The sequence below is a fragment of the Nerophis ophidion genome, linkage group LG10 (assembly GCF_033978795.1).
Source record: "Nerophis ophidion isolate RoL-2023_Sa linkage group LG10, RoL_Noph_v1.0, whole genome shotgun sequence".
NCBI lineage: Eukaryota > Metazoa > Chordata > Actinopteri > Syngnathiformes > Syngnathidae > Nerophis > Nerophis ophidion.
The window spans coordinates 8,170,170-8,186,050 of NC_084620.1; the positions used below are offsets into that span (position 1 = coordinate 8,170,170).

At 40.7% G+C, this 15,881-nt stretch overlaps 1 protein-coding gene across 5 annotated transcripts in view; it reads right to left on the minus strand.

The window, feature by feature from the left end:
* The window catches only part of iqsec3a (IQ motif and Sec7 domain ArfGEF 3a), a 252,472-nt gene that overhangs the window by 179,489 nt on the left and 57,102 nt on the right, over positions 1-15,881 (minus strand). For all 5 annotated transcript variants that reach the window (XM_061912221.1, XM_061912220.1, XM_061912226.1 and 2 more), the window contains exon 2: positions 14,053-14,133. In XM_061912221.1, coding sequence (XP_061768205.1) covers positions 14,053-14,133 — 81 coding nt within the window. The remainder of the gene's footprint in view (positions 1-14,052; positions 14,134-15,881) is intronic.

The window sequence follows — 15,881 nt, forward strand, 5'->3', positions numbered from 1 at the left end:
ATTTCTAATATAAAGTATCGTATTTTTCGGACTATAAGTCTCGTTTTTTTTTGTAGTTTGGCCGGGGGTGAGACTTGGCCAAACTATAAAAAAAAAAAAATTAAATATATATATTTATTTATTTATTTATTTATTTGGTTTGGCCGGGTCTCACCCCCCGCTGGACTGTGGACAAGACTGCGACTTATAGTCCGAAAAATACGGTAGTCTAAAGTTCTTACTTCTATCTGTCAGGAGACTATCTACCATAGCCCTAAAAACTGTAGTGAGTTCACATAATTCACCCATGAAAATGTTGTTATTAGAGGGTTCCCGTCAGATTTTTTTCCACGAGACATATTTCCAGCGTTGATGTTGCATTATTGATTTAATTAAAGTCTGAATGTCATTCAAACAGTTATCTCCATCTTTTGACACTTCTTCAACTCCCGTCCTTGCACGCTACACCGCTACGACAAAGATGACGGTGAGAAGACGCTGCCAAAGGTGAGCCATGTCGGTAAGACCGCCCACAAAATGGTGCATCCGGAAGCGACTGTCAGAAAGCTACTTGAAAATGGTCTGTAAAACATAATCTAAGCAACACTTTCACCAAAGAACCACCATCACGTGCTATGTGGACCACAAGATAGTGTTTTGAATTTAGAAATAAATCACAATATGACCTCTTTAAAGTGCTTTATGATCCGGTGTGCCTTTTGTAAGAAAAAAGACCTGAATAGCCCCACTCATCGGCAGTGCGCCTTTTAATCCGGTGCACCCTATGGTCCGAAAAATACAGTACTCACGTTAAAAACCTATACGTAAAGTGGTGAAATACTAAACCACACTTTTCCCCCGGTGCTCTGCTGCACCATCTTGCAACGATGGTGGAATAGAGTACATTTTTGGGCGCCTCCAGTCCAGCAAGACGCACCACCTCCAAATCATTTTCAGCGAATCTCTTTTATTTTGCAGTCTCATTATCTTTTTTTCTGTCTCAGGCGCATGGCTAATTTAAATGCGATTTGCATATTTAAATGGGGGCGTAAGCAAGGAGGGATGAATCACTCGAACAACTGAATTTTTTGCGAGTACAATGTTTTCTGGATTTGAGCGTACACCATTTTTCAGTAGGAAATCCAAGTGCGCTGTAACATGTTTATGAATGAAAGAAAACAGTCAGAGCCAAATGTATTTGGGGCGGTTCAAATGTAGCCTATATGCAGGGATTTGATCTCAAATGAAAATGGCCATTTTGTGCCGGATATCAATCAAAACCAATAGAATTCTTGTTTTGCAAAATTACAACCCATCCATCCATCCATCCATTTCTACCGCTTATTCCCTTTCGGGGTCGCGGGGGGCGCTGGCGCCTATCTCAGCTACAATCGGGCGGAAGGCGGGGTACACCCTGGAGAAGACGCCACCTCATCGCAGGGCCAACACAGATAGACAGACAACATTCACACTCACATTCACACACTAGGGCCAATTTAGTGTTGCCAATCAACCTATCCCCAGGTGCATGTCTTTGGAGGTGGGAGGAAGCCGGAGTACCCGGAGGGAACCCACGCATTCACGGTGAGAACATGCAAACTCCACACAGAAAGATCCCGAGCCTGGATTTGAACCCAGGACTGCAGGAACTTCGTATTGTGAGGCAGACACAATAACCCTATCTAGAAAATATAAAAATCACTTAAAATGTGGATAACATATGACAATTTTACATCAACACATTGATCTTCATATGTCAGATACTGTTTAAATAAAAAGAGTGATTGCCCTGTGCTAGCAATAATAATCACAGTATTAAAACATAGGTTATGCCTGTCAGGCTTGCCTCTGACAGTTTTAGTTTTTTCCTCTGCATTTGTCTTTGTTTCCTCCGTGTGTGTGTAGTGTTTCCTGTCAGCGCTCTTATTTTGTTGGTTTCCTGTCTTTCTCCCTGAGCGCTGTGTTCCCCCACAGCTGTGGCTGACTGCCACCTAGCCACACCTGGTTTCAATCAGTCCGCTCCTATTTAGACCTGTCTTCCCATCCAGTCACTGCTGGATTATTGTATTGTATTGTCGATGTCACTCTTGTCGTTGCTACCTGTCTTGTCGTATCTTTGCAGCGTAGCGGTAAGCTATATTTTGTTACATGTTTTTAGCTTACTGTTTTTTGTTCCCTGCTTCCAATTTGTCTTGATACAACACTGTGGAGGGACGGAGCTGTCACGCCAAATTTCTTCCCCCCTACAAAAACCTCCCCCCCCCCATTTACTTCCGGGGTCATGATTAATACATACGTTTTGTTAACGCTATATTATAAAAATATAACGCTATATTAAAAAAATACAGACGTTTTGTTAACGCTATATTACAAAAAAAAATTAAAAAACAATTTACAAACACAAGCTGTGGGATGACGCATTTACTTCCGAGGTCACGTTTCCTCTTATGTCATTTCATAGCTTGTGTTTGTAAATTGTTTTTTAATTTTTTTATAATATAGCGTTAACAAAACGTCTGTATTAATCATGACCCCAGAAGTAAATGGGGGGGGTTTGTAGGGAGAAGAAATTTGGCGTGACAGAGCCGATGAGCCGACAGCGGGCTGGAAGAAATGGTTGTCCTGACCAAGACGGCGGCCAGGAGGCGGGGCATGTAGCAGAGCGGAGAGGCGGGGCACGCCTGGAGCGACACTGCAGCCATCAGCGTCAGGTGCGTACACCACACACCTGCGCTCAATCGTTACATCTTCTGCTGCAGCATATAAAGGTGGAGGGAGGAGCAGTCGTGGCAGAGGTAGGAGAGGAAACACACGACGACAACGACCACGAGAGCGACGAGATCAACCCAGAGCGAGATGCCACCCCGCGGAAGACGCAGCCACCGGCCACCGAAAATTGCGCCGCGACGAGCAGGAAAAGCCGGCGCGCTAGCAATTGGCGCGACAGACAGGCAAGAAGACATGATGTGTATTGAAATAATAAACCTGCTATGATGCATCATGTATCGATCGTCACTGCAACTGACACGAGGACGGCAGGAAATCCGTCACAAACACGTAACGACATCTGTTCTCGGTTTTGTTTTTGCTAGCTTCCATGCTAAGTTCCTTTTTGTTTTCCAGCTCCCATGCTAGCTCCCTCAGTTTGTTATCCGCCCACGTGCGTGCTTTTTGTTTGTACCCTTTGTTTGTTTTTGTCTTAGTGTTTTAAATTGAATCATGTTTTCCTGTTCAATGCCTGCCTCCGTCTCTGCATCTTGGGGTTTGTCACAAACAAACTCTGACAATGCCAACTTTAACACAAACTAATTTTACCTTGAATTTATCTTCGATAAATTCAAAATCAACAGACTCTTTGTTTACATTAGTAGCACCAATAATCATATTTGCCCACGTTAAATTAGGCAAAATTAGTAGAAAATATTTCTTTAACAGGAAAACAGCTCATTTAACTTTTGCCATTGATTACAACAGCCAACAATAGTTGGATTTTGTTGAAAATAAAATTACATTTTAGCATTGTTAGAGAGGAGCCAGATGAGGTGGTTCGGGCATCTGGTCAGGATGCCACCCGAACGCCTCCCTGGGGAGGTGTTTAGGGCACGTCCAACCGGTAGGAGGCCACGGGCAAGACCCAGGACACCTTGGGAAGACTATGTCTCCCGGCTGGCCTGGGAACGCCTCGGGATCCCCCGGGAAGAGCTAGATGAAGTGGCTGGGGAGAGGGAAGTCTGGGCTTCCCTGCTTAGGCTGCTGCCCCTGCGACCCGACCTCGGATAAGCGGAAGAAGATGGATGGATGGATGGATGGATGGATGGGCATTGTTAAAGTAGAATTTTCCTGAAACAGAGAAGAAATTATTCCACATTGAGCGCTAATAACGAACATGACCTCTGAGCTAGGCTTCACGGTGGCAGAGGGGTTAGTGCGTCTGCCTCACAATACGAAGTTCCTGCAGTCCTGGGTTCAAATCCAGGCTCGGGATCTTTCTGTGTGGAGTTTGCATGTTCTCCCCGTGAATGCGTGGGTTCCCTCCGGGTACTCCGGCTTCCTCCCACCTCCAAAGACATGCACCTGGGGATAGGTTGATTGGCAACACTAAATGGTCCCTAGTGTGTGAATGTGAGTGTGAATGTTGTCTGTCTATCTGTGTTGGCCCTGCGATGAGGTGGCGACTTGTCCAGGGTGTACCCTGCCTTCCGCCCGATTGTAGCTGAGATAGGCGCCAGCGCCCCCCGCGACCCCGAAAGGGAATAAGCGGTAGAAATGGATGGATGGATGGATGGATGGATGGACCTCTGAGCTAAGCTAAATCTGCCAATCATGTGCCGGAGTGAGCATAAGTGTTGGATTTGGAACACAACTGCTCGATGTGTATGTTTTTTTTTTCCACAAGACTGCTATAGGCGGGCAAATGCTGGAGCAAGGTCATCAAAAATGTTGCGCTTTTTTGAAACCTCCTCCGTAATAATAAACTCTTTCTCACCTCTTTCTGTTTACGTCAGCACAAAGTCAAGCTGTGCTATCCTCACATGACATAAAGTCGACTTTTCTTTATTCCTTCACAAGTTTGTCAGGGTCACCGCTAATTAGTCGCTAATTAATATCGACTCCAAGCAATCGCTTCCCGATTTCAATCGGAATTTAGGCTAACACACGCAGCCAGCGGACATTTGTAAACAGCTGAATGAGGACAACGTCGCCACCATATCTCATATCCTCTCCTCTCCTGATTGGTCGGGGAACAGAGCTGACGAGCCAATAGGAAAACGCCAGCAGGGGAGCTGATTTGAAAGGCAACGATGTGTACAATCAGGAGGCGTATAACATGTCAGGATTAAAGTGCACTTCCTCCCTCGCTGTGCCCTTCTTGCCGTGCCGACAAGGTCGCCGCCTCCCTGCTGAGGCAGCGGCGCAGAGGACTGTAACCAACAGCCACACGGGGAGATAAGAGCAAATGTGAAGTCACGCGGCGAAAAGGGGGGGAGGGAATGCAACACAAATATTCCCTAGACCAGGGGTCACTAACCTTTTTGAAACCAAGAGCTACTTCTTGGGTACTGATTAATGCGAAGGGCTACCAGTTTGATACACACTTAAATAAATTGCCAGAAATAGCCAATTTGCTCAATGTACCTTTAATAAATAAATCTATATATACATATATATATATATATATATATACATATATATATATATATATATATATATATATAAAAGGGTGTTTCTGTCTGTCATTCCGTTGAACATTGTTTTCCTTTTACGGAAGGTTTTTTTTTTTAGAGAATAAATGATGAAAAAAACACTTAATTGAACGGTTTGAAAGAGGAGAAAACTAAAAAAAAAATGAATATCAAATTTTGAAACACAGTTTATCTTCAATTTTGACTCTTTAAAAGTCAAAATTCAACCCCAAAAAATGAAGAGAAAAACTAGCTAATTCGAATCTTTTTGAAAAAAATTCAAAAAAGAATTTATGGAACATCATTAGTAATTTATCCTGATTAAGATTAATTTTAGAATTTTGATGAGATGTTTTAAATAGGTTAAAATCCAATCTGCACTTTGTTAGAATATATAACAAATTGGACCAAGCTATATTTCTAACAAAGACAAATCATTATTTTTTCTAGATTTACCAGAATTTTTTTTTAAATACATTCAAAAGACTTTGAAATAAGATTTAAATTTGATTCTACAGGTTTTCTAGATTTGCCAGAATATTTTTTTTGAATTTTAATCATAATAAGTTTGAAGAAATATTTCACAAATATTCTTCGTCAAAAAAACAGAAGCTAAAATGAAAAATTAAATTAAAATGTATTTATTATTCTTTACAATAAAAAAAAAATACTTGAACATTGATTTAAATTGTCAGGAAAGAAGAAGAAGGAATTTAAAAGGTAAAAAGGTATATGTGTTTAAAAATCCTAAAATTGTTTTAAAGGTTGTATTTTTTCTCTAAAATTGTCTTTCTGAAATTTATAAGAAGCAAATTGAAAAAAATGTATTAATTTATTTAAACAAGTGAAGACCAAGTCTTTAAAATATTTTCTTGGATTTTCAAATTCTATTTGAGTTTTGTCTCTCTTAGAATTAAAAATGTCGAGCAAAGCGAGACCAGCTTGCTAGTAAATAAATCCAATTTAAAAAAATAGAGGCAGCTCACTGGTAAGTGCTGCTATTTGAGCTATTTTTAGAACAGGCCAGCGGGCGACTCATCTGGTCCTTACCGCGTTGGTGACCCCTGCCCTGGACATTCATTTATTTCTGGCTGCCCGCCACAATTAAATTTAGACCGCCGCAGAATTTTTTTTAAATCTGTTTACTTATTTTTAAAAATTGATGTGTCTGCCCTCGCTCACCAACACATTATGTTGGGATTGTCTTGTTGTTCCAACTCCATGCAGCAAATGACATAACTTGACTTGTTCGTACATTATTACCGAACACCAGAAGAAAAAAAAAAAACTTTGCTCACTCGCCAGAATTGTCCTGTAAAAGTTAGAGTAGTTTTTCCACAGAATTACAGTCAATAGAAAAATGGTACCATTATAATTGTCAGGGTAAAATTCTGGCGACTTAGCTGCCATTTTTTTTACGTAAAAAATGCTAACTTTTTTTTACAGTGCATTTATTTATTCATCAATATTGTGCTAAATCAGATGTACAAAAACTCATGACGTTCCGAAACCGGGACCAAGATGACGAGGACACCTTCCATGCAGAGGATCAGAGGGCAGTTTTCTCCAGGAGGACTCTGGAGTCCAATTGGGAGCGCTATGAGGACTCTGAGAAGCAAGAAGTCGGCGATGACATCCCCGCTCAAAGAGGCACGGACTACCACGTCCTCCTGGCATCTGCAGGTAAGGTTTGGTCTAAAACAGGGCCAGCGAACAGGTTTTATCCGGCCCGCGGGATGAGTTTGCTAAGTATTAAAATGAGCCGTAATGTTTGAATGAAAAAAACTGCTGTTCTAAATGTGTCCACTAGATGTCACAATAGCAATTCTTTGTATCTTTGTAGATGATGCTACATATGTAAAAAAAACAAAAAACAATGAAATGTTAGTGCACCTGTCAAGGAAAATGAGAAAACTACATAAATAACATCCTGTAATTTGATTTTGATATTGTTTTTCGACGTGGCGAAGTTGGGAGAGTGGCCGTGCCAGCAATCTGAGGGTTGCTGGTTCAATCCCCACCTTCTACCATCCTAGTCACGTCCGTTGTGTCCTCGAGCAAGACACTTCACCCTTGCTCCTGATGGGTCCTGGTGAGCGCCTTGCATGGCAGCTCCCGTCATCAGTGTGTGAATGTGGAAATACTGTCAAAGCGCTTTGGGCTCCTTAAAAAGGGGTAGAAAAGCGCTATACAAGTACAACCATTTATTTATTTATTTATTTATGACATTCACACGAAGACCAGGAAACATTGTGAATGCGTTTTTAAAGGCCTACTGAAAGCCACTACTACCGACCACGCAGTCTGATAGTTTATATATCAATGATGAAATATTAACATTGCAACACATGCCAATACGGCCTTTTTAGTTTACTAAATTGCAATTTTAAATTTCCCGCAAGGTACCCTGTTGAAAACGTCGCGGAATGATGACGCTTATGTTGACGCGTGCTTGTGACGTTATTGGTTGGAGCGGACATTTTATCCCAGCACCACTCACGGCTAAGAGTCGTCCGATTTAATCGCATAATTACACAGTATTCTGGACATCTGTGTTGCTGAATCTTTTGCAATTTGTTCAATTAATAATGGAGACTACAAAAAAGATTGTATTTGGTGGAAAGCGGTGGATTTGGGCCGGCTGTAGCAACACAAACACAGCTGGTGTTTCTTTGTTTGTTGTGAAGCTTTAATATGGAACAAACTGTCAAGCGAACATGTTTCTCTACCACATGTCAACCGGCAGGTTTCGGTGAGAAAATTGTGGTAATAAATTGGCTCTTCACGGTGGAAGAGGGGTTAGTGTGTCTGCCTCACAATAGGAAGGTCCTGAGTAGTCAGGCTTCAATCCCGGGCTCGGGATCTTTCTGTGTGGAGTTTGCATGTTCTCCCCGTGACTGCGTGGGTTCCCTCCGGGTACTCCGGCTTCCTCCCACCTCCAAAGACATGCACCTGGGGATAGGTTGATTGGCAACACTAAATTGGCCCTAGTGTGTGAATGTGAGTGTGAATGTTGTCTGTCTATCTGTGTTGGCCCTGCGATGAGGTGGCGACTTGTCCAGGGTGTACCGCGCCTTCCGCCCGATTGTAGCTGAGATAGGCGCCAGCGACCCCCGCGACCCCAAAAGGGAATAAGCGGTAGAAATGGATGGATGGACGGAAATTGGCTCTTACCGTAAACATGAGCGGAGCTTGTGTCGTTCTTCCTGCAGCTGTCAAAGAGGCAGCTGCGACTTTCTTGGCTCCTCCATGGCTTCACTCAGAGACACTGGCGGTCACCACACCCCTCTGACTTTCAGGTATGACTTTAAAATCTCACTAAAACACTAGTAACACAATAATAAGATAAGGGATTTTCCAGAATTATCCTAGTAAATGTGTCTAATAACATCCGAATCGCTCCCACCGCCCTCATCTTTTTTCTTCTTTTTTCTTCTAGTCCTTCACTTTCACTATCCTCATCCACGAATCTTTCATGCTCGCTCCAATTAATGGGGAAATTGTCGCTTTCTCGGTCAGAATCGCTCGCATTGCTGGTGTCCATGATTGTAATCAATGTGCGGATGTGAGGAGCCTTCACACTCATCGGCTTCTACTTCCGGTACAGGCAAGGCTTTTTTATTTGCGACCAAAAGTTGTGAACTCTATCGTCGATGTTCTCTACTAAATCCTTTCAGCAAAAATATGGCAATATCGCGAAATGATCAAGTATGACACATAGAATGGCCTTTTGTTTTTTTGTTTTTTTCTTCTAGTCCTTCACTCTCACTATCCTCATCCACGAATCTTTCATCCTCGCTCCAATTAATGGGGAAATCGTCGCTTTCTCGGTCAAAATCGCTCGTGCTGCTGCTGGCTATGATTGTAATCAACGTGCGGATGTGAGGAGCCCTCACACCGGTGACGTCACACGCACGTCGGCTTCTACTTCCGGTACAGGCAAGGCTTTTTTGATAGCGACCAAAAGTTGCGAAATTTATTTTGGATTTTCTCCACTAAATCCCTTCAGCAAAAATATGGCAATATCGCAAAATGATCAAGTATGACACATAGAATGGACCTGCCATCCCCGTTTGAATAAGAAAATCTCATTTCAGTAGGCCTTCAAGTGTTATAAGAGGCAACGCTGCACAAAATCAATCCAATAACGTATGAGATAATGTTGCACATTTCTTCACACACAAACCAAAAAGCTCAGTTTGACCTTTGTACAAAGATTTTGCGTCACGGTGCCTGTAGTGCCACCATTGTCTTTGACAAGCTGACCAAGCATTAGATTCCTTCCTTTCCATGAGTGGCAACACCTTTCTTTAAACACTTTTCAAATTCCTGCTTTTTTTAACGTCCTTCATATTACTTTCTGGAAAGAATGAGCTTGAAACGCCGAGCTTGTCATGATGCTCTGACATCGAATCACTCGAACTGTGAACGTCAATGAGTCGGATTCTGTGCGAAAAGCGGACATTTGACGGGTAATACCGTCGCCATTTCTGACTGGATTTAAACCCCATCATACTAAAAATGTGTGTCGAGTCCAGGAAATGTCATTTTTCTCAGCCAAAAAAATATTGTTATGTTCAAAGGTCCCATCCTGATGCTGCTCACTGCCATAATTCAACACCATCAGGGTACAGTGATACCTCGGTTTTCCTACTTTGTCAAACTTTTGCATTGACCTTGCGTAAAAACTACATGTCGGCGTAGCAATCTAGTCCGTTTGCCCACATAATATTTTATGTGTAATATTTTTATCGCATACAACCTCAAATTAAGCAACCATTGGACCAACAAAGATTTCGAGTGCCAGTACTTTGACAAATAATGTGAGAAACTATTAAATTTAGGGACGCACATTACTTTTTTCAAGCCAATACCAATACAGATAATTTCTGATTCCTGAAGACCAATAACCATAACTTATTTTTATCTATTATTTTTCATGGCTTTTTTGCAGCTGGCTACAGGGCATTTTCTTCAACAGCAGGCGTCACTATTGGCTTTCGAATGATTGCCGTAGCGATAGTTATATTTCATGTGGCTGATAAGTTTTGATGTGTTAAATCTCAATGGTTTTTTTCCCCATCTTGCCGAATATTTGGTGCAAATGAGTGAAGAATTGAAGCGTGTTTGTTTACAACTGTCTCAGCCAGGGGAAATGTATGACAAGTCGTCAGAGGTAGAAGAAAAAAGAAGCGCTTGATTTGCTCGCCCTTACCCACCTACAGCACAGATGTATTGGTATGTCCTTATAATTATTATATAATAAATGTAATGCAATTTAAGTATTTATTTACCGCTTTCATTAGGTATTTATACGTATATTGCAATGTTTTTTGAGTGTAAAACTATAGCCATTACCTCCGCATGAAGCATTAGATACATTACGTTACCTGTGTAAATGCTAGATCAGTTGTCCTGATCCCAATATTTTGGTATCACATATATATATATATATATATATATATATATATATTAGGGGTGTGGGAAAAAATCGATTCGAATATGAATCGGTTGTGCGATTTTCATTTTAAAAACATTTTTTTTAAATTTTTTTTTATTTCATTTATTTATTTATTTCAGTTTTTTTATCAATCCAACAAACCACTACACAGCAATACCATAACAATGCAATCCAATTCCAAAACCAAACCTGACCCAGCAACACTCAGTCTGCAATAAACAGAGCAATTGAGAAGACACAAACACGACACAGAAAAAAACAAAAGTAGTGAAACAAAAATGAATATTATCAACAACAGTATCAATATTAGTTATAATTTCAGCATAGCAGTGATTAAAAATCTCTCATTGACAATTTATGAAAATGAAAAAAAAAGAACAATAGTGACAACACACTGTGTCCAATGTTTTCACAAAGATAAAATAAGTCATATTTTTGGTCCGTTTAATAGTGATAACAAACTTACATTATTGCAATCAGTTGAAAAAACTTTGTCCTTTACAATTATAAAAGCTGTTTCTAAAAATATCTACTACTCTGCTAGCATGTCAGCAGACTGGGGTAGATCCTGCTGAAATTCTATGTATTAAATGAACACAGAATCATTTTGAATCGGAAAATTATCGTTTTTGAATCGAGAATCGAATTGAATTGAAAAAAATTATATATTATCGAATCGGGACCCCAAGAATTGATATTGAATCGAATTGTGGGACACCCAAAGATTCGAAGCCCTGAAATATATATATATATATATATATATATATATATATATACACATATATATATATATATACATACATATATATATATATATACATATACATATACATATACATATAAATATACATATACATATATATATATATATATATATACATATATATATATATATATATATATATATATATATATATATACATATATATATATATATATATATATATACATATATATATATATATATACATATATTATATATATATACACACACACTGGGGACGGCATGGCGCAGTTGGGAGGGTGGCCGTGCCAGCAACCTGAGGGTTCCTGGTACAAAACCACGCTGTTGTAACACGTGGCTTGGCATTGTCTTGCTGAAATAAGCAGGGGCGTCCATGATAATGTTGCTTGGTTGACAACATATGTTGCGCCAAAACCTGTATGTACCTTTCAGCATTAATGGTGCCTTCACAGATGTGTAAGTTACCCGGTCTTGGGCACTAATACACCCCCATACCATCACATATGCTGGCTTTTGAACTTCGCACCTACAACAATCCGGATGGTTATTTTCCTCTTTGTTCCAGAGGACACCACGTCCACAGTTTCCAAATATAATTTGAAATGTGGACTCGTCGGACCACAGAACACTTTTTCACTTTGCATCAGTCCATCTTAGGTGATCTCGGGCCCAGTGAAGCCGGCGGCGTTCCTTGGTGTTCTTGATACGTTTTTGCTTTGCATAGCAGAGTTTTAACTTGCACTTACAGATGTAGCAACCAACTGTAGTTACTGACAGTGGTTTTCTGAAGTGTTCCTGAGCCCATGTGGTAATATTGTTTACACACTGATGTCGGTTTTTGATGCAGTACCGCCTGAGGGATCAAAGATCCGTACGATCATCGCTTACGTGCAGTGATTTCTCCAGATTCTCTGAACCTTTTGATGATTTTACAGACCATGGATCGTAAAATCCCTATAAATTCCTTGCAATAGCTTGTTGAGAAAATATTGTTCTAAAACTGTTCGACAATTTGCTTACAAATTGGTGACCCTCACCCCATCCTAGCTTCTGAATTACTTAGCTGTTTTTATACCCAATCATGGCACCCACCTGTTCCCAATTAGCCTGCACACCTGTGGGATGTTCCAGATAAGTGTTTGATGAGCATTCCTCAACTTTATCAGTATTTATTGTCACCTTTCCCAAATTCTTTGTCATGTGTTGCTGGCATAAAATTCTAAAGTTAATGATTATTTGCAAAAAAATCAAGTTTATGAGTTTGAACATCAAATATGTGGTCTTTGTAGCATATTCAACTGAATATGGGTTGAAAAGGATTTGCAAATCATTGTATTCCGTTTATATTTACGTCTAACACAATTTCCCAACTCATATGGAAACGGGGTGTGTAGTTCATTATAAAAAAGTGTTTTTTATTATTTTTGGGCGTCTAAAACGGATTCATTGGATCTACATCATTTGCTATGACAAAAAAATGGTTTGGTTTTCATGTGATTCGATTATTGTCGGACCATTTGGACCAGATTGCAGCCGAAAAGCGAGGTACCACTGTATTACACTGAAATACATATTACATTTGTAACGGGCTTTTGCTGATGTTTAAATAAAGATATGGTTCCTTTTGTATTATATGATATATAAAGTATATGCCTGATGAATTGCTGCTCACACACACACACACACACGAATACACGCACACACACAAATAAGACAAGGAGCTACATTCTAGTCACTGCCAAAGCAAAAAAAGCATGCGACATGATTTTGCAACACCATTTTTTTTCCGTGTCCCCCTCACATGAACACAGATGCATTACATGTGCTCACTACATTACAGCATGAAAGACCTTACAAACAGTACACACATCAATGCTTTATAATAATACAATTTTGGTGGTTTTAAAGGAAAAAAAAAAAAAAAAAAGAGTCTCACAGTCTGATGTGACCACAGTGGACAGACAAGGCCCGCATTGCGTGAGCATGGACGATGATGGACGAGGTGAGGTGGAAGAAGGGGGTGGGTGGTGGGGTTGTCATGTGGATGCGATGATGCCGCGTGAAGTCACGGACAACAAGGCGGAAATCAACAATAATACAGCTTTTTGGTGTCAAAATACAAAAGGAAAAAAAAAAAAAAACAGATGTGACCCAAAAACAACAACAACAAAAAAGCTACTCTCCGTTTCCGCCCCAGAAGAGTCCCTCTTTGACGTGGTTTGCTTCTGCATGTTGCTTCACGCAACCACCAGAATACTACTTATCTACTAGCTCTGAGAAGGCCTAATTGTTATCGATGTTCTTTGGAATGATGAATACATTTACTGCATTGACAAAGGGCTTGAGAAAGCAAATTTTAGGGTGGTTGATTTAACCTGAAATGTCCGAGCTAAAAAGATTCACTGCTTAAATGTTGATTTGCCACCTGGATGTTAATAGTGGGGGAAAAGTAACAAATTATCATTGGGTTTTTGGCTTGATTAGCATTTTAGCACGTCAAAAGCGGCATCCTATCGTTAAAATGACTTCAATGGCTGCTTCTTACAAACCACTTCAATGGAGGTGACACTGCTGGGGTAGTTGTGTCCTTTAAAGCTGTCAACTTAGCTACAAACACAAGGAACATACATTCTAGAGCGTTGCATGTGGTGCAACACAACACAGCAGCGTATCTATCGTCTTACCTGGGCACGCAGGCGGACGAGACCTCACCCTCCGGGGCGTCCGGGGCCGGGCAGCAGAATTGATGGAGCACGGTTTGGTTGCTGGGGGGAAAAAAAGAGACGGGCACATGTTGAGAAACTTCATCCCAGGAGCCAAAGAAAACAATGATCGGTGTTTACCATACATTTGCCTGCCACCAGTAAATTGGGACTTCTACAAATACCTGTTAGGTTGCATCTTGTAAACAAAACTTATTTGCAGCTGGTCTGCCAGATAAAAAGGAAACGTAGCAGTTTTGGCCACTCTGATGGGGCTCAGCTGCACATGGCTCAGTTGCATAATTTCCGGATTTTGATGCCTCTCCCGGACATCACCCGGGGTTCACATTCTCCGATTGTCACTCGGACTACAATATTGAGGGTGTGCCGTGATGGCATTACTTCTAACGTCCTCTACAACATATCATCGCCCGCCTTTACACCATGCTATATGCGTGCCGGCCGGACGCATGCATCTCGCGGGCATCAATTGTCACACGTACGAGATTGCAAGGCATATAGTCAACAGCCATACAGGTTACACTGACGGTTGTGATATAAACAACTTCAACACTCTTACTAATATGTGCCACACTGTGAACCCACACCAAACAAGAATGACAAACCCATTTCAGGAGAACATCCTCACAAAAAGACAACACTGACGGTTGTGATATAAACAACTTCAACACTCTTACTAATATGCGCCACACTGTGAACCCACACCAAACAAGAATGAGAAACCCATTTCAGGAGAACTTCCTCACAAAAAGACAACACTGACGGTTGTGATATAAACAACTTCAACACTCTTACTAATATGCGCCACACTGTGAACCCACACCAAACAAGAATGACAAACCCATTTCAGGAGAACATCCTCACAAAAAGACAACACTGACGGTTGTGATATAAACAACTTTAACACTCTTACTAATATGCGCCACACTGTGAACCCACACCAAACAAGAATGACAAACCCATTTATGGAGAACATCCTCACAAAAAGACAACACTGACGGTTGTGATATAAACAACTTCAACACTCTTACTAATGTGCGCCACACTGTGAACCCACACCAAACAAGAATGAGAGAACCCATTTCAGGAGAACATCCTCACAAAAAGACAACACTGACGGTTGTGATATAAACAACTTCAACAATCTTACTAATATGCGCCACACTGTGAACCCACACCAAACAAGAATGACAAACCCATTTCAGGAGAACATCCTCACAAAAAGACAACACTGACGGTTGTGATATAAACAACTTCAACACTCTTACTAATATGCGCCACACTGTGAACCCACACCAAACAAGAATGAGGAACCCATTTCAGGAGAACATCCTCACAAAAAGACAACACTGACGGTTGTGATATAAACAACTTCAACACTCTTACTAATATGCGCCACACTGTGAACCCACACCAAACAAGAATGACAAACCCATTTCAGGAGAACATCCTCACAAAAAGACAACACTGACGGTTGTGATATAAACAACTTCAACACTCTTACTAATATGCGCCACACTGTGAACCCACACCAAACAAGAATGACAAACCCATTTCAGGAGAACATCCTCACAAAAAGACAACACTGACGGTTGTGATATAAACAACTTCAACACTCTTACTAATATGCGCCACACTGTGAACCCACACCAAACAAGAATGAGGAACCCATTTCAGGAGAACATCCTCACAAAAAGACAACACCGACGGTTGTGATATAAACAACTTCAACACTCTTACTAATATGCGCCACACTGTGAACCCACACCAAACAAGAATGACAAACCCAT